This window comes from Carassius auratus, chromosome 7 (assembly GCF_003368295.1).
Source record: "Carassius auratus strain Wakin chromosome 7, ASM336829v1, whole genome shotgun sequence".
Classification (NCBI taxonomy): Eukaryota; Metazoa; Chordata; class Actinopteri; order Cypriniformes; family Cyprinidae; genus Carassius; species Carassius auratus.
In genome coordinates, this window is record NC_039249.1 from 21,787,342 (window position 1) to 21,808,512 (window position 21,171).

Below are 21,171 nucleotides of genomic sequence, written 5' to 3' on the forward strand. Positions count from 1 at the left end.
GGGTAGTTTATGTTGGGCCTCAGATACGCTGAAGTTTGCGGTTTTATTTCTATATTTTCTGTTTGGTAGTTAGATTAGTTGGGTTGGGGTTAAGTTATCAGGGTGTTTCTGTTTTTTGATTATATCTTTGTTTTGGTGTCACTCCGTTTCCTCCTTATTTCCCCCCATAATTTATTAAATAATTTTTAAAGGACTGATAATCTGTATCTCTCAGAATAAATAGACTTTGTCTTGAACATCATTGTCTGTTGTCGGATCTTCTTATTTCATGGTTTGCCCCAGTGCCAGTTGTTTCTCACTTAAATGTTACGAAACATCCCCCAAAAATATCAAGCACTTAACACTACGTAAATATAGTTGTAAGCTTGTAAATAAGCATAATACGGACACTTTGAGGCTCTATTTTGAGGATTTTCTCATTAAGGTAACCTCCCAAACATCATCCTCTATAAAACAGAAACCACACTAGACTATACAATACAAGCCGATGTTGTGTATCTCTTTGCCATCAAAAATTTCCATATAAAAGCAGATACACTTCATATGCATATGTATTGGTATGACTCAAACAGTAATCAACAGCTCTCTTGTTCTGCTCTCTGACAGATCAGCCCCACCTGTTGTGCACGCTCTCGATTCAGCCCACAAACAGCATCATTCGCTCAAAAACATCAATGACAAATTGCTTTCTCTTGGTTTGCCTCCCAAGAACTGCTGTGCCCTCAGATCCCCTGCCTCAGAGCCTCTTTGGCAAATCTAATCATAGTCTTTGAAAAATGCATGGGTCTATTGCCGTCAGTCTTCCATGTGTCTGTATTCTTGCTCTTTGTTTCTTTCTCTCTCTCTTCACTGTCTCCCTTGTAGCTGCAGTTCTAATTGCCGGATTGAAAGGAAAATGACATGGGATGACGGCTTCTGTGCACTTATGACAGTTGAGACAATGCAAGATAGTTAGGCAGGTCAGTGCACCCAATAAAGCAATCAAACGCATCATGAGTGCTCTAATTGCATTGTGCGCTAATCAAAACTATTCCCATGTTTACTAAAACAACATGCCATGTCAAAAGACAGGCGAGGATGTGTTTATAAGACTAACGGTCAAACTATATTATCTTCTGATTATAACTGCCATGTCTGGCAATGTCTAGCAATTCCAGCAGCAAACATTTTGTCTGTCCACACTGAACATGAAACGGCTGCAAAATACGACACAATTACAAATAATCAGATAAAATTTCATTTTTAACATAGTGCTACGAGGATTTCTGATCATTTGTATGTCATAGTGGGCTGAGCTACCTTGACACTACAGGAATATAAACCAAAAGCCAAGAAGCATCACTAATCACTTTATCAAATCGTGTGTCACACCAGTGTTTAAATTAATTTTGTTTATTAGGAGCCAAGCACCGAAAGTGCCATCAACTGTCCAAAGTTTCACTCATGTTTATGTTAAGAACTTTTGAACTATACAGGCAAAATTATTTTTCCCTCTGATTCCTTGGCTCAAGCCGAATCTATATGATGTAGAAAAATTTCTATATTCTACTCCTCCTAAGCTGATGCTTCGATTTTCACAGTCTTACAGTCATCTTCAGACCATACCGACAAAAAGTTATGGAATTCAAGTTGATTTGTCCAATTCATGTCGAATAACGTGCAAATGAATTCTACAAAAAACGTGCAAAAATGGATTTGAGGCTACTGTATCTCTCAACAGTTTGGCGTAATGATACCTACCAAACTTGGTGTGTTATAACAAGCATGACCTGAGGCTACCTGCAGTGTTTGAGCACAGAGCCACCTAGTGGTCTGGAGATATGAAAAAAAAAAAAAATTATTATCATTTCTTAATGGTTTGGCCAAAAATCAAACTTTTCTAAATTCGGTGCAGCATGCCAAGTTGGCCATATTTGGGGCATCGCCAATTTTGAATTTTGTCGTAAAATGCAATATTTTACGAATGCATTGGCGTATCATTAAAAAACTTGGTATGTGCCATTGCCACCATGCCCTGAATACCCTAGCCTATAATACACTTTGTCAGATTTTAATTGAAAGGATTGTTATAGCCACTTTCCTTGGACACCATTAATGACACCACTCATGCTGTAAGACAAGAGTGTAGGAGAGCTGAACGCAGGTGGAAAAAAGATAGGCTACCGGTTGTCTTCCGATATTTTAAAGGATGGTTTGCACAAAAATCAAAATACTGTTAAAACTGAAACGTATTCCTCCGATATTATTTCTAACAACTCACACAAGCCTTTCTTTTCAGTACTTTTCATTCTGCTTTGAATACTCCTTAATCAACTTGTTTGGGGTCCTCTCTTGAGATGTGTGAAAATATTTATAATTTTTTTGTTGACAAGATTGCTGTTGTTAAGAGCACACATTTCACTTCCCTCTGCTGATACATCTATTACTGCTTTGGGCTCTGTTGGTTTTGACCAGTTTGAGCCTGTCTCTCTTTCTTTTTTGAGAGACATCTTAGCTAAAATGAAACCGTCTGCCTGCTGCATAGATATCATTCCTTCTCAATTTTTAAAGAAAGTTTTTGAAACCCTTAGTAGTTTATTGTCCTGTCTCAGGAGTTTAAAGTTTAAACATGTAATAGTGAAACCATTGATTAAGAAATCTAATTCAGATACCTTGATTCTTGATAACTTTAGACCTCTCTCAAAACTTCCATTCCTTCCAAAATGTTAGAGATGTTTTTTTTTTTTTACTCAATTGCAATCCTTCTTAAGTCAACGTGGTTTGCAGGAAGTGTTTCAGTCTGGTTTTAAATCCCTCCACAGCACAGAAACGGCCTGTCGAAAGTTTTTAATGACCTGTTACTAGCTACTGACTCGTGATTATACTGTCCTCATGCTCCTGGATCTGATGGCTGCATTCAACACTGACCATAACATCCTTGTTTTTTGGTTGGAGCATTGTGTTGGGGATAGGCGAACTGCGCTGGAGTGGTTTAGATCTTATTTGTAAAGCAAAATGTTAAAAACTTGGGTGTTATAACGGACAGGGATTTCAAACTTTTTTTCTTCAGTTGAAGCAATTATCAAGAGTCCAGTCTTCCAAGTGAAAGTGGCATGACATACAGCCAAGTATGGTGACCCATGCTCGAATACGTGCTCTGCATTTTACCCATCCAAAGGGCACCTCTGTCATTGTATTGAAGTCGCTGTACATTCACTCCCCCCACCTACAATTCTTGCCGGCCCAAGACAGCAAGCTTTTAACAGCAAGCATGAACAAATTACACACATACTGGCTTCTCTTCATTGACTTCCTTTTCATTTTAGAATACATTTTAAGGTTTTAGTTTTAGTTTTTTTTTGTTGTTGTTGCAGGTCCAAAGCTTTGAAATAACTTGCCCAAATATATTAGGCAGCCCAAACACTTGCTGTTTATAAATCCAGCATTGAATCTTATTTTTATACTCTGGCATTTAACTCAGTATTAAAGCTGTTTTATGTATTTTGTTTGTGTTAATATCTGTTATTTTTTGCTGTGTGTTAAATTGTTTTATTTTGGGTATGCTTATACAGCACTTTGATGAACAATTGTTGTGTTAAAAAAGTGCTCTATAAATAAACTTTGATTTAACAAATTCATAAACATCCGTGTTTAACAAATGTCTTTTTGCTATTAATTAATTAAAATTTCTGAAACCTTAAATACATTTTATGTGGTTAAAAAACACTGAATAGTGCCAGATAAAGCATTTGAATTTAGCATTGAATGTTCTAAATAGGCTACACCGGTGGTTTGCATCAATTGGTTAGAATCAATGCGTTTTAGGGGGATTGAAGGGGGTCAAATTTAATCTGAGGTGACACAAATCAGATCTGAGGGGTGCCCCTCGGCCGAAATTGCTTTTGGTTTAGATTGCTTTTATATTTAATATTGTGTTCCTATTAACGGCTGTAAGCATATGAAAAAGCTAAAAAACAAATGGCACCATACATAAGAATGGGCTCGATAATACTCTGATTCAGGAAAAGAAGGAGACAAGGTTGAACAGACAGAAGTTTATGGAGAACTGTAAGACTATGCTGACAGCCTTTATGGATACCTAAGATATGCTGATTAAAACTGAGATCTTATAATCACTGAAAACTAAAGTATGCTCATCAAGCTCTCCCTAAAACCTTCCCAGTCTTTGCATGCCAAGCAGCATTGAAGGCATGCAATAACATCTTCCAACCATTGTGGGACACTGTGTATTATCGGGTTGTGTTGTTTCAACTGTTGTAAGTATAATTAATAACAATGAAATTAATAACATAATGAACCTCAAGTCTTAGCGGTGGAAAAGTTCTGGCTTTATAGGCTTCTGGGATATTACTGTAGCACAAACCAATCGTTTTATGGAATATTGTTGCTACATAATGACTGAAGGGTGTTCTGCCCCATTTAAGATGGAACAGCTTTTTGTTTGCTTCGGTGGGTCTGCTAGAAGGCATCTGGTCATGAGGCAGAGACTTTCTAAGTGGATGGTTTACGCTTCTCTTCCAGTTGTGCCTCACATCCACATTTGCTAGGCTGTATAACCTGGAAGTCCCTGCCTTACAGGCTAGGGTTCCTCCTGCAGTTTGCTTACAAAGCAAACAGGTCACTGGATGATAAAGTCAACATGGGACTGCACTACATCCTGCAACATCTGGACAAAGGACTTATGTGAGATCCTGTTTGTGGACATAGCTCTGCTATGCGGCAGCTGTGGCCCAATGGTTAAAAGAGTTGGACTTGTAACCCGAAGGGTGCAGGTTCGAGTCTCTGTGATGGCAGGAGTTGGGGGGGAGTGAATAAACTCTCTTCCACCCTCAATACCCATGGCTGAAGTGCCCTTGAGCAAGGCACTGAACCCATAGTTGCTCCCCGGGCGCTAGATAGAGCTGCTCACTGCTCCGGGTTTGTGTTCACGGTGTATTCACTTCTATTCAATTCAAGTTTTTTTTTATTTGTATAGCGCTTTTTACCAATTCGGACTATGGGTCACCATACTTGGCAAATGTCATGACTTTTACTTTCAATACTCTCAACAATCCTCCAGACCAAACTAACCCAATTCTCTGTCCTTAGCGCCATCTGTAAATTAATCATCAGCTTTCTAACAGACAAGCAGCAGCTAGAGAGAAATGGTAAAGTCATATCCTTGAGTCGCACCACCAGTACTGGCACCACATGGAGTTGTGTCCTCTCCCTGTTGTTCTTCTCCCTGTACACCAATGACTGCACCTCTTAAGACCCCTCTGTCAAGCTGCTGAAGTTTGCGGACAACACTACAGTCCTTGGCCCCATCTCGGATGGAGACGCATCTGCTTATGGACAGGAGGTAAAAGCTGTCTGTCTGGTGCAGTCAACAACCTGGAAGCTCAACTTGCTTAAAACAGTGGAGATGATAGTGGACTTCAGGAGGAACTTCCGCCATTCACCATCATGGACAGCACTGTGGGTGGAGTCATTCAGAAGCCTGGGAACCACCATTTCTCAGGACCTGAAGTGGGACACTCACATCGACTACATTGTTAAAAAGGCCCAACAAATGTTTGTACGCCTTTCGCCATCTGAGGAAAGTTTACCTGCCACAGAAGCTGCTGAAACAGTTTTACTCAGCCGTCATTGAGTGTGTCCTGTGCACATCAATAATTGCCTGGTTTGGCTCAGCTGAAAGGATTATTGGTGATCCAATACACTTTTACATATGCGTTTACTTTTTCAGCTGTTTACTCTCTCTTAAGACCTACATCTATTCACCTAAGTGTGACCTAAGTGTTTATGGGGATACTTGCAAAGACGGGGATTCTGACACATTTAAATGTGTTTATGTAATTGTTCATAACCAATAAAGCGGAAAAAAATGTATGCTCCTCTCACACGGGAACAGAGACCACACACGCATATAAGTTAGCTCTGTTTTAAAACTGCAGTACTTAAAACGCATGATCATGTTACAGATGTAGTCGCTCGTTTTGTCCTGGCTGGTTGTTCTTCACCTGGTTCTGTCTCCCTTTCACTCGCCATGCTGTTATTCCCGTTTCTGCCTGCATCCCCATGGTGTGTAAAGATCGCAGTCATCCAAATGATGAAAAAATATTACTGTAAACAATGTATTTTGCGACACCACAAAATAAATGATAGAGCATAATATTTTTTATTTTATCTATTATATATATATATATATATATATATATATATATATATATATATATATATATATATATATATATATATATATATTGTCATATCGCACAGCCCTAATTCCTTGTATGTGCAAATATACTTGGGAATCGAGCTCTTTCTGACCTCTGACTTCTTAAACCAGTTAATTGATCTACTTTCACTGAACGTAATTAATTATGCATATTTTTTTTCCTTTTGGGCTGATTTGCTACCTCTTAACGTATAAAAGTTTAAATTAGCACCAAAGTACTAAATGCACCATTTGTATGCAGTAAAAATCTATTTTTACTTGCACACAAACACACAAAAAATAATAATAATGGCAATTTTATTTTTTTGGGGATCCTTTCTCATAAGATGCTAAAGTTTACAGGAATCTATCTAAAAGATGTCAGATGGTCTGTCTGATATTCATTCTCGACTCATCCATCAAGTGTGTTGAGATGGATACACGTGCGGGATAGAAGAGTAATGCACACCACAGAGAAAACTTTCCATAATAATGGTTCAGATATTACATTCCTAATGTTGGCCCATTGATTACTGTCAGCCTTACAGCGAGCTGGATTTGGACAAATTTCCAGCCTGGTGCGACTAATGCTCTCCCAAGACACAAATCTAGCAAGACAGAGGAGCCAATCTGGTTGCAGTAAGACAACATTTCAAACGCCCGAATCGATACAATAAAAGTAATTCTGTCTGGGGAACAATACCCTTTTAAGCTAAAGTTTCATAAAGACTCACTAGAAACTATGTCAGGTGACTCCTGTTTAGGCTCAGGATTGAGCAATACATAAGCCTTGCGATCTGGCAATGGAAAGGGTAGGTCGACAGGGTTTAAGGGATGGACGATGGGGTGCTTGGAGTGGGCAATTGAAAATGGAGATCAAATTATGTGACAGGATCAATGAAAGATAGAGTCCCACTAAAGCATAAGGAATATTGAAGCCAGTCTGAGGAAATAAATGGAAAAATTAAAGAGCAAAATGCTGATCATGCATTTTGAGTTTCTTTGGGGCATTTCTTGCAAGCAGTTTGCGAACCAAAAATGTTCAATAGCATAAAAATGGCTAGAAAGGCAGTTTGACAGTCTTTTCATTCACTAAAGAAATCACAACCTTTGATAAACAGCAGCAGGGTCACAGATCTTTCTAAAAGAAAAGAGCTGGCCTTTGTCCCATGTAACTCACTAGGGGTCAATTTGAGCAATATCTAAAATATTAACAGTACCTTTTGACCCGTGCTTGAGTCAGGGATAAAGAGAACACAAGAGAGACAGTAAGACACTGTAAATAGAAACACTTCCTTCTTCATAGCTCTGTTCTGCTTTATGATCTAAATCAGACCAACTTAACTCCTCGACTAAATCCTGGTCTTAATATCAGCCCTGATGGCTGAACACAATCCTCTTACTGAATGGTTTCACCCCTTCCCATTCGCTCATTTTCTGCCAGCGCAAACAGAGAGAAGAATCCAATGGTTAGCTTATGAGAAATCTACAACAATCTACCCCATCCTCCATTTACAAATCCACCATTAATCCTGCTTTCCGACTCTACATGTTGCTTCTTAAATCTTGACATCCAGCCCTCAGCAGAGTAATGAACACAGTTCTGGAATATGCAGCATGTCTGTATCTGTATACCAGAAATAGTATTTTAATAAAGCACATAGTATTTGCTATTGCAAAAACTACACTGCAAAAATCCTTATTCCAGTGTTAACCTGTAGTTTTTTATTTCCTTTAAACATTTCTAACCAAACACTGTGTTACAAGATACATACTGAATTAAGTTTAAATATTTTTTCTGTTTACTTTAAAGCAACAAACTTAAATTGCGTATAAACAAATCCTATTTTCTATGCAGTTTTGAAGGAAGTAAATTTATGTTGCTTTAGGAATGTTTAGATATTAGTACTTGGGGGGAAAATAAATACATTTTTGCAGCATCCTCCTAAACAAACTTTATCAGCTTCATGTTTGCTTTATGAATGCACATAATGGTTGGGAATTTAATCAACAATCCAACCCAAAAAGGCAGATTATTTTTTTCATCATGCATAGGATGGTATAACACAAATCCTTTTACTCATGAGAAAAATATCTGTACATAAGTAAAATATAAAACAAGTTACTAAACCTATGATAAAAAAAAAAAAAAAAAAAAAATTATTTGTTATTTGTTAAATGGTTACATTTATGTTTAAATTGACTCTAGTTATAAATTGCATCATCTGTACACAATAAAGCTCAAAATCCTTATAATGGTAAGTACAGTTTTTTTGCAGTATCCATTATTCCCTCGCAAATCCAACTAGAATTTATGCTAACAATAGTTGTCAATAGTTTTTATTTTTATTTTTATTCATTTATTATTATTATTATTATTATTATTATTATTATTATTATTATTTTAACAATGGTTGGGGTAATGAGATGTTAAAAATTTTTCAGGACTATTCTAACAAGGGTTTACTGTCTTCGAATAAATGTGCTTGACATCAACCCTCATTCTCGCTGATGTACATTTACAAAAGATTTGCAAATCTTCTCTATCTACTTAATTCTAATGAAGCACGGACATGGTACATGGACTGAATGAAAGTGACTCTTGATTCCATTTGCGATATTCATGAAATACAGATAATAGAAAAAGGACCTTGAGAGCTAAACACTCCTGGCTGTTTGGATGTTTGATGCATGTGAATTACAGCGTTTGTGCAAGAAAACAGTGATATTTAAAGCACTCTCCTGCACGACTGTCTCAGTCTCTCTTGACACAGAAATAACTAAGCAGTGTGAGTGAGGGACCCAAAAGCAATTTTATTCTGCCAAAGCGAAATATTCTTATAGACCATGTCATATCAATGCATACTAATCCCTATATTTCATAGAAATGTATATGTTTGATAAATCGTTCCATGTGAATGCACACAGTTCAAATAAACATTTTTCATACACACAGTCGTAATTTCACACTGAAAAACTGAAAGGTTTTGGAGCATGCCTGAAGGCTGAAGAAGACCGGAAGGTTGACGTAACACAGACGCAACATTAAGGTTGTTGCCTGAGGACATTATTAGGATTAGAGGAGGGCTTGAGGCATGAACTGTTCTGGCCGACAAAGCCAGCTCAACACATTACATGCTCGCTAGGTCTGACCACTCACAAATCCGCAGCTTCAATCTCTTCTTTTAATTAAACCACTGAGAGCTAAATTAATTTCTCCGTATTTTTCAAGGTGATTAACATGAAGCGTGGAAAGCGTAGACATACTGTATGTCAGAATGGGATGCTAAGCCATGGCACGTGTATGTATTGCATGTGCAAATCTTGCACTGGTATTTTTAAGGCTTTCTATGATGTAAGGTCATGTCATGCAAAAGAGATTGGGAGAATGTGTAATAGAGCTTTATGTGTGTCAGTCTCCCCTGAAATATATGCAGGTGTGGAAACAAATTTGTGCATGTGCGTGTAATAGGAGTGGTAGTGTGCTCTTAATAGGCTCTAAGGTGAATGGACAACACACAAATTATACAATAGGCAAATGTGCAATTTAATTTTTTAAATGCCCCCTTTGGAAGATGTCATGCCGGTATTTATGATATGTTCATTGCTCTGCATTTTTAATTTCCCTGCGGGAAGGAAAAATCATCCATATCACAAGCAGCGATTAGAATACAACTCACATCTGCAACCACATCTCAGATATCATTAGGAGCTTCCACATGGCAGCTGCTCTCTTGATTTGGATCTAAATCAGCCCACACATACTAAAACACTAAGCTTTATAAATCACTGCTAAGCATCCAGTAGTGCCCTAGTTAACTGTTATACAATCTTACTGTATGGTATTGTCAACTCAGGGCTGACACTACTGTACTTGCTATTCATACAAAAACTTTTTTCACTACTTTCTTCCCATCCATCTCTGCCATTTTTAGGTCTATCTTGCCTTTCGGGGGAAAGCAATGTATATAAAAGTGATCAACAGTTTTCAGTCCATTAATCTGTTAAAATATAGTTCTGGACAAAAAATAAATAAATTAATTAATAAATAAATAAATATACTGTATTGTATAAAAAAAATTAAACCAATACACTATAAATGACATTTTACTCATAAGTTCTTGAAATTCTTAATGGCCTTTTAAATTTGTCCTTGTTTGAATAATGTTAAGACTTCATTATATTGCTACTGATCTCTGCCTTACTGGTCACTGTTTTATTGTCAACATATTTAGTTTTGTTCCAATGGATACAAAAAGGTGCAATTATCTCTGAAAACTCAATCCAGCTTTTCTAATCAAACATGGTGAGAAATCTGACATCATCTCAACTCAAAAAGCATCTATGCATCTAAGTGCATGTGCATTGTGAGCTTCATACAGTTTCGTCAGGCAACAGTTCTCATCCTAATGTAATGTTTAGACACTCTGTTTGGTTGTTTTCTCAAAGAGCTGCTGAGGAACCTGCTGCAGATTACAGACTGCTAAAGGAAGCCTGTTGTAAACATCTCACTGCTGTTTCGTTCACTTTCTCTCCATGTGTGAAATGAAATGTAGTCAGTTGAAAAAAAGCTCTCAAACGAAAACCTGTAATTTCTCACCTGTATCCGCTCTGCGTGTCTATACAGACTCCTCCGTTGTGGCAGGGGTTTCTGGGATAGACAGAGCAACTCTGGTGGAGGTGTTCGCGTGCCGAGCAACTGCAGACAGCTGTGGCTTCCACCGTCACTGACACCAGAGCCATGCTGCCTGAGTCGACCACCGCTGGCTTGTCAGACACGCTCAGATGGCTGGTGCAGCCCCCTCCTCCCCGACAGTCTGCATCCACACACTCATCTACATGAACCTGAGTCACGTTGACTTGAAGAAAAGACTGGAGCTGGATGGGGAAGGGACATGGAAAGACAGAGAAAGAAAGAAATCCATCACGTGTGAAGTGCAGCCATAATGATGAAAGACAAATAACAGAAACTAATATAGGAGTAAAGAACGCATGTGGACAGCTTTATTATTTAGTCTTTTTGACCCAGAGCCAGATTTTGAGTTTCACTCACTGAGTGAAATAATTATGTTTCTACTCAAAACTGCTGTTAAGAAATAATAACGTATGGTCAGCAAGACTGCACAAGACTGCACCAGTGCGGCTTGTCATGTTTTTTCTTCATGACCATGAAAATAATTCATTTTAATCAGATGACACAGCTAAGAGTAAGACATTGGGTCTATTTTTACTTGCGCTTTCTGCCATCTCAGTCTCTTTCAACTTAATACTGAATCTCAGTGAATTATTGCCTCACAGACATGATAAATATGTGTATAGAAAGCTTTTAAAAAATTCATTTTAAAAACATAATAAATAATCCATATGAAACCAACGTGAGGTAATTTTTTTCCTGTCTGAGTTCATTATCTGTAATGTGACCATGCCCCTAACCAAGTGCGCTATTCAAACCATAATCACCTAAACTGACACGTGAACATGTGAATGCCCACATCTGCTCTGTAAATAAAGCATGGCGATTCAAATTTATCTAGGCTACTTTTCATTTCTGGAAGAAGACACACTAAGAGGGATAAGCCAGAATTTACCTAAGAAGAAGGTGATGTGCAAGTGGAATATAAAACTGGTTAGTGTCTTCTGCTAGTTAGCAAAGCATAAAAAAAACGATCTGAACTGATAAATAACAGATTGGAAATTAAAATAATAGCAGATTTGTCTAATTTTAAATGAATAAAAAAAACTGAGATTAAAAACTTACAGAATTTATTTTTTACTATAATAAGATAAACGTTCAACGATTTCTTCAAAAATATTTTTTTCATTTTGGCGCACATTTTTTTTTTAAAGTGTTGATATGGTAACTAATAAATATTGTATTTTGTTATGCTAGCATGTGTGGAAATATTCAAACCACCTGCGTTACAACTAACTCTGTGATACTTTGTGGCTACATGTATTAAATCAATTGAAACATTTTGAAATATATGTGATTTCATTGCATATAAATATCTCATGATGCCAGGAACTTTTTTTAATGTTCTGTCAAATATAAAACAATACGATATAAAAGTAATATGAGAGTTTACACTGTAACACTATGTGAATGTTAAGAGTCTAAGAATGTTTAGACCAATGTTTACTGTGAAATACTCTATTCACAGATATGTGTAGATATTTACTTATTATTTGCTTAACAATAATAATTTATTATTTTTGTATTTTAGATGCAAAGTATGTTTGTGTCTATGACTACAAAATCATGTTTTTTTTGGGGGGCGGGGGGTGAGCGGATACCTTGAAGACTTCACTTCAAACCCCTGAGAGTGCTTTACCAACATCACATGTTGTTCAACTGGGCTGATGTTCTACATAAATATGGTTTATTTGTTTAATATTTAAACAGGATATTTTCCGTAATGGCACAAAGTTGTGTGACTATTTGTATCTGTGTTTAGATAAGTGTGCTCAATAATGTGTCTCAGACCTTCAATGTGTATATTTTGATTATACTGTGCTGTAAAAAATAAATAAATAAATAAACACATTCATGCTGCTAACATATTATTGTAGCCCAGTGTAGCCCATGTCAGCCATTAAAGTGTTTTTAAGATACTGAAAAAAGCATAAATGTCAGAGCATGTCAAAATGTGTTCAGGGCCCGGAAACCCCTTCAGACACCAGAGGGTTAAAAGGTTTACACAAAAATTATAATTCATAATTTACTCTCACTCATGTTGTTTCAAACCCAAACTAGACTTTGGTTAATCTTCAAAACACAATTAAGATGTTTCTGTTGAAAGTAAAGACTTGAAAGTCCAAGTCTTGAGAAGAGATTACAATTACTTTATAAGATGAAAATATTATATATATATATATATATATATATATATATATATTAGGGGTGTAACGATACGCGTATTCGTATTGAACCGTTCGGTACGACGCTTTCGGTTCGGTACGCGGTACGCATTATGTATACCGAACGGTTCGTTGGAGTAATTAATTATATTTGAAAAAAAAAAAAAAGAGAGAGAGAGAAATATAATGATATGCGTTCAACAAGGTAGCCCAATAACCCAAACAACGTAACAGGCAACGCCCCTGACACTCCCGAAGAAGAAAAAAACACCATCTTATATGTTTATGTTAGGCTACTCAGCAGGCGCTCGCTCACTCAGTACGCGCTGAAGGCTCGTTGCAAAATAGCCAATGCGTTTAACAGACTAGAAATGAGAAGATCCTCCAATAACCAACAGGTCTGGTGTTTGGGTGCACTTTGGATTCCCTTTAAGCTATAATGGTGATGGCAAGAGAGTGGTGGATAAAAAAACAACGGTATGTCGCATCTGCAACATGACAGGGTACACCAGCGGGAATACAAAAAAAAAAAAAAAAAAAACACCAGCGGGAATATCTGGGATATATGCGTCAGTACTATCTGGGAAAAGACGAAAAAAAGGAGAAACATGCACGCAGCAAACTATCCCTGCAGCATTTAGAAACTATAGCTTACAGGGAATCCAACCCAAACACCAGACCTGTTGGTTATTTTAGGATCTTATATTTCTGGTCTGTTAAAGGCATTCGACATTTTGCAACGAGCCTTCAGCGCGTGCTGAGTGAGCGAGCGCCTTAGGGGCCGTTCACATATCGTGCCTAAAAACGCATGGAAAATGCTAAGCGCGTCTTTCTCCTCCTTTCCAAAGCGCTTGGGCAGAAGCGCTCATGAGGGGTCTGTCTTTGCTAAGCAACAATGACGTGCTCTCTCCATGAGACGCGGAAATTTCAGCGAAGGATAAATGGATTTGCAGCTCTAAAAATCGCTTGCAGTAGCTCTGCTACTAAATTTATTTCAAAATTGCAATCCATATACAACTATGATCAGCTGATCCTTCATCTTGGCTGAGCTCTCAACGTTGTTACGGGACAGGATGAAGCTGATTGGTTAGTTCTTGTCACATGACCCGCGGTGCGCTTGCGGCATTCTGAAAAGTTGAGATGTTTTTACATTTTGCTGTATCTAAAACGTATCGAACCGAACCGAACCGTGACATCAGTGTATCGTATCGAACCGAACCGTGAATTTTGTGAACCGTTACACCCCTAATATATATATATATATATATATATATATATATATATGTATGTATGTGTGTATGTATGTATGTATGTGTATATATATATATATATATATATATATATATATATATATATATATATATATATATATGTATGTATGTATGTGTGTATGTATGTATGTGTGTGTGTATATATATATATATATATATATATATATATATATATATATATATATATATATATATATATATATATATATAGGTTTTTATTTACATCAAATAAATTATTCATTTTACAATACCTTTATAACCGTTATCACAAAAGTTTAACAGGTTTGGTATGACATGAGTGTGAGAAGATTACACAATGACTTCAAAATAACACTTATTGTTTCAGTTTTGTAATTATCTGTGTGGCAATTTTGCTCAGTGAAACAATTAATTTAAAACTGCAGTTTAAAATATTAACTCTTATTAGATGTGCTTCAATCCATGTTCTGTAAATTATTTTTATGTACATGTGGTCTGTGTTATGTAGAAAAAAAAACATATTAGCCAATTGAAACAAAGGATCAGTGGATGTAAGAGTTCTATTAGTAGAAAATATATTACTTATCCAATTGCTGCACATTTCCTTTATTTTAATCACAGTGTGTCCTCCCTATGTTTCTTAGGGATCGAAAAGGTATCCATTCCACCAAGAAGTGGTGACATTGATACCCTTTTATTAAGTAGTAAATTATTTTGGATTGTGACTTTGCAAACTTTATCACTCTAGGGGTTAACGAAGAAGCATGATTTAATGCAATGTTGTAAAGTGTATTTATTATGTATCTGAGTGTCTGCTTGATCAAGAGGGGATGATATTGTAATCCTGTTAAGCGAAAAGTCTGATATTCTGACTTTACCAACATGGTTATTTTCTTTAAATAATGGAACACCATTTATTTGTCATGGTTTAAAGTGTTTTCTATTGCATATTTGGGCCCTTGTTATTTATAACGTACGGATTGGTGATTGGTCCACATGTAGTGTCGATGACATTCATTGGTTGGGAGTTTTGTCTTTAATAATATGCATATGCCTGATGAAGGTCAGTGGACTGAAACGGTTCTTGTGCTTATGATAAACTTCAATATTTAGCAAGTGATGTATTGATAACGATTGCATTGTTTTATATTCAGTTTTGTAATAAAAAAAAAGTTGATACTTATCAAAATATAAAAATATATATATATTTTTTTTCTTCCTTATAATTGTGGTTCTTTGCAAGTGGTTTATTGTGACTTCCATGCCCATCCAGTCTTGAGCTGGTCTAGTTGCTCAATAAACCAGCATGGTCTTCCTCGTGAAGCTCATTGACCAAGGAAGTCTTGCTGATTAACATACATTGACTTCTAGGCCAGTAACACAGCAGCACTCATATGCTGGTGTCCATCTATTCTATGCCAATCTTTTCAGCTGAGCTACCCTCAAATTAGCATACAAATAGCAAAACAAGTCCAACCAAGTTAACCAAAAAGACCCCAAACCCACTTAAACCTGTATAAACAGCGTTTAGAGACACTGGTGGACGCTCACTCTATTTCATTCTTGGACACATTGCACACTCCAGAGACTCTCTGTGCCTGTGCTTTTCCACAAGCACATAAACGGCACGCAGATAGCCCACGTCCACAGGGCTGCCTCTCAACTTTCACACCATTTATTCAAATACAACATCTGAAATATAGCAGTTTGCTCCTCTGTGGACTGAGCAGTCAAACAGTGATTGACCTCTCCTACACTAACTCAAGCAGCCAGCACACTTAAGGGAAAATGAAGGGGTAAAGAAACAAGAGATATCGAGAGATACAGACAGAGAGACAATAAAAACAGATGTTCAAGGTGATAACTACTCCAAGATTAGCTGGGACCTATTTGCCGGGACATTATTCTGACTTGGCGGTGGTTCATGGAGAGGTATTTTCTACACAGCAGCTGTGGCAGAGTGATTGATGATGCTGTTTATGTTGATTTTATGTGTGATCTGAAGGGGAAACTCTCAGGGAGAACAGGGATATGGTGCAATGCGCACAACAGGGCTGGACAGGCAAATGTCACAATGTGTTATGGTGGGGTGAGAACAGAATCAGTGGGAGTAGCGTTAGGCCTCAGAAAGGGTTTTATTTTAAATCAAATTGAACATAAAATATTTAAAAAGGAGAAATAAAGTGTACATGGGGAATATGTGTGAGACCTGAAAGGGCACAATAAGGAGACTCTCACTGACTTCCCTGAGTGCCCTGCAGACAATGGGAACAGCAGGAGTTCTCCAAGCTGGCACTTGGAGTTTCACAATATACCTATATTGACGATAAGTGTCGTATTTAAAATATAAAATATTGATATGTTAATACTACACATACAATGATATCATAAATAATTCAGCGACAGCAAGCAGTAATCATGTTGATACTTCAACAGAGATGGTGGCAGATTTGAACCTTAACACAGGTTGCCACCTGAATAAAAAAAATGTTTTTTTTATTTGTTTTAATGCTAAAAGACTGCAGGAAGTGCTGATAAACACTAAGTTTATTTTGTATAGTTATGGTTACACATTGTCTCTCTCTCCTGCTCTAATTTTTCCTCAGTTTCTATGCATAATATCAAATAAAATCATTAGCTTGAAGTTCATCAATGTGACTGCCCATGTTGGTGCACCTTGGCAGCATTCATTGCCACTCCCTTTCTTTGTGCACAAACACATTCAGCCTTTAATGGCACCATTAAATTCAGATACACCTCATCACACACACACACACACACTGTCGGCCCTGTTTGTACTGTGCTGTTCCTCTTTCATGCCCATTTCAGTCTGGAGCCCGGATATTGGGTGGCATTCGAAGAGATGGGGCAGACAAAATATGTTCATATACAGAAAACCTTGCAAACAAAATGTGGACATGAACAGTTTTATTTTAGTTAGTGACCTTTATGTAACAAGTCTAAAACTCAATCTATGGGGATGCAGTGATATTAAAATTATTGCTTTATTATTGTGTAAAATAAATAAAGAAATAAATTTTAATTTACTTTATCCTAGAAGCACATTGTATTCTTAATTTTCACATTATATTTGTAGTGTGTTATCTTACACTAATTATTGTTTTATATGCAATATGTATAGTCACCTAAAGGATTATTAGGAACACCATACTAATACTGTGTTTGACCCCCTTTCACCTTCAGAACTGCCTTAATTCTACGTGGCATTGATTCAACAAGGTGCTGAAAGCATTCTTTAGAAAAGTTGGCCCATATTAATAGGATAGCATCTTGCAGTTGATGGAGATTTGTGGGAAGCACATACAGGGCACGAAGCTCCCGTTCCACCATGTCCCAAAGATGCTCTATTGGGTTGAGATCTGGTGACTGTGGGGGCCATTTTAGTAGAGTGAACTCATTGTCATGTTCAAGAAACCAGTTTGAAATGATTCGAGCTTTGTGACATGGTGCATTATCCTACTGGAAGTAGCCATCAGAGGATGGGAACCATGGTGGTCATAAAGGGATGGACATGGTCAGAAACAATGCTCAGGTAGGCCATGGCATTTAAACGATGCCCAATTGGCACTAAGGGGCCTAAAGTGTGCCAAGAAAACATCCCCCACACAATTACACAAACACCAGCAGCCTGCACAGTGGTAACAAGGCATGATGGATCCATGTTCTCATTCTGTTTACGCCAAATTCTGACTCTACCATCTGAATGTCTCAACAGAAATCGAGACTCATCAGACCAGGCAACATTTTTCCAGTCTTCAGCTGTCCAATTTTGGTGAGCTCGTGCAAATTGTAGCCTCTTTTTCCTATTTGTAGTGGAGATGAGTGGTACCCGGTGGGGTCTTCTGCTGTTGTAGCCCATCCGCCTCAAGGTTGTGCGTGCTGTGGCTTCACAAATGCTTTGCTGCGTACCTCGGTTGTAATGAGTGGTCATTTCAGTCAAAGTTGCTCTTCTATCAGCTTGAATCAGTCGGCCCATTCTCTTCTGACCTCTAGCATCAACAAGGCATTTTCGCCCACAGGACTGCCGCATACTGGATGCTTTTCCCTTTTCACACCATTCTTTGTAAACCCTAGAAATGGTTGTGCGTGAAAATCCCAGTAACTGAGCAGATTGTGAAATACTCAGACCGGCCCGTCTGGCACCAACAACCATGCCATGCTCAAAATTGCTTAAATCACCTTTCTTTCCCATTCTAACATTCAATTTGGAGTTCAGGAGATTGTATGACCAGGTCCACACCCATAAATGCATTGAAGCAACTGCCATGTGATTGGTTGATCAGATAATTGCATTAATGAGAAATTGAACATTATAAATGGAAGTGGCCCATGGAGTGGGGATTCTGGAGTGAGCAGGGCACGTACGTGTCATTATGTAGTTGTTTGGAATGCACTTGGCAAAGGGAGTGACGTAATTTCCTCACAAGGTGTGTTCAACATCATGCAGCACTGCACAGAGCGATCGGCTAGAGTAGCCGCTTGCAGTCGGGGGCAGAACTAAAAGCAGAGACATCAAGTTGGACACTTTCTGCTCTCAGTAGTGACGTTCTCATGGTGTTTGCATACTGCATCACAGATTAAGTAAATAACAGGCAAATATTTGTCAAATACACAGACGTTTCAGAAACTTTTCATGAGCAACAGAAACACTTTTAATATACTGCTTGATACAGTGCCAGAGGTATATTTGCTTTTATCAGTGTTCTTTTTTCTTTGATGAACATGACTCAATATAACATTGTCATGTGTTGAATCTGGCCCATCATGAAACAGCTGTGTCGTCATCAGGGCTCCTGCAGTCGCTCTGAAAAAGCTGCACTAGCTGAGTCAGCCGGAGGCTCTCAAGACGCTATTGCAGTACTTTTAATATGCCACACGTGACAGTGACGTGGTATCAGCAGCAGTTCATTTTTTTTCCACTTATTGTGGAAGCATTTAGTTTCGTTTTATTTGGTTAGTGTTGTTGGTAATTGTTCAATGTTTCTGGGCCACTGAACGTGAAACCAATAATGCATAGTTTAAACGTATAATCAAAATCAGTGTGATCTCTCATTGAATTCCATTAATTGGCCTTCAATGGCTCGAGTGTCCATGTGTATCTCAAGTGTGTGTGCCCAACTGACTTCAGATCTACTCATGCACTTTACTGCACTGCAGAGTCCCTGTGGAACAGATCCAGGAGTTGTTTTCAAGACACACAAACACACATACACATTTGAAGCTGCAGAGCATAAAGATGCCTGGTGTTAAACATTCACCCACACACACTTGACTCTCTCTCTCCCATTCTTTTCATGGTTCTGGTTCTTTACAGACACACACACACACACAATGTGCATCCTCCACAGAGCGTTCAGGTCTGACTCCCACACTCGTGCCTGCTTGAGGAAGTGATTTGCATGTATTACCTTGGACATTAAACACTCCAACTACGAGGTCTCACATTTCATTTTGCACTCGCAGACAACCAATAAACCATTATTTTATATGAGGCAGTTAGGCTCAGGTAACAGGAGAGAATATACACCAACTCCCTTTTCTAATCCTTCTGGACGCTCTAATTTCTCGCTCTCTGTTTAATTTCTCTCTCTCCCTATTCCTGGAGGAGAGCATGGAATTTCTTGCCCGTCTCCTGCTCAATCGTACTGTCAGCTAATTTCTCAAAGGCCCTCTGGGGGGCCCGTCGGGATTGGAACCACAATACCCAGAATTCCCAGAGGGAAACTGTTCCAGAGAGGCTCAATGATAGCACAGGATGACACCCAAGAGAAATACAAAGTGGGATCTGCATACACACATAAACAGGCAAACAAGTAGGAAGATTGGAGTTTGTTTTGTGCTCCCCGCTTACAGGGACTAAACTTCATTTTGGACCAGTGGCTTTTCATGTTTCTGTTTTATGATTCAAAACAGTGTGTGTTTCTTAAACATTTGATTTCCTGAAGAATAGGTTTAACAACTGCCAAAGGGTGTTTTGGTTAGAGAGCGAAAAGGCTTGGTGAGGTGTGGAACCGATCCACATGATACCATCATACGTGACTGAGCTTTTCTTTCAAAAAGAAAGAGTAGAGGTCCTCCCCTGCCAAAGCAAACCTGAAGGAACAAACATTCACATAAAAGAACTGGAACAGAGATCGATGGGAGGTGCTATGTGCATAGCATGTAAAGACGCAACAAACCGAGTAGTAATTTCAAAATTATTCAGAGAGTAAAAAGTAGTGAAGGCAAAAAAATAAAAAAAATTCTAAATACGAGCAAAACAAAAGAAATAGTGTGGGTGTGCACGAGTCAGCAACTGCCTGAATAAAGTCGAACAAAAGGGCAGAGGCAAAATGCACTGCCTTCGTGTTTGATACAGTATGTAATTACGAAAATTTCTGCAAAAGCCGAGGTGATGAGAAGCGTTTTTGAGAAAGGCCAGTGTGAAATGGCTCTGACAGCGAAGATCCAGCTGAAAGCTTTAAAATAATTGTATTTCCCCTCCTTTATAACATGCACTCAAATAGAGTGGGAAATTCATAGGAATCTGATTAAATGCAGAGAATGGCTCTAATTGTTCTTCGTTCATCCTCACTGCTTCCTTCTGTGTTTCAACCTGCTCACTATAGGCGCACTATTTCTAGAACGTGCCATGTATGTTTATTCTGAGAGGTAAGTCTCATAATAATTTTTTTAATTTATTTTTCTGCAAACTTGTTTTAGCTTTGTCTGCTAAAGACCCAAATGTATTTTTTGAATTTGAACCGATTACCCCTCGAATTTCACAACAAATAAAAAGCTTTTCTGAAAACTTTTTCCCCCTGTGTCACTTTCCCTGTTTATCAATGACCCTTTCATCAGGAT

The 21,171-nt window shown here is 37.9% G+C and overlaps 1 protein-coding gene across 3 annotated transcripts in view; it reads right to left on the reverse strand.

The window, feature by feature from the left end:
• Nucleotides 1-21,171, reverse strand: part of LOC113106222 (neural-cadherin) — a 300,806-nt gene that overhangs the window by 48,571 nt on the left and 231,064 nt on the right. For all 3 annotated transcript variants that reach the window (XM_026267912.1, XM_026267913.1, XM_026267914.1), the window contains one exon: nt 10,800-11,077. In XM_026267912.1, coding sequence (XP_026123697.1) covers nt 10,800-11,077 — 278 coding nt within the window. The remainder of the gene's footprint in view (nt 1-10,799; nt 11,078-21,171) is intronic.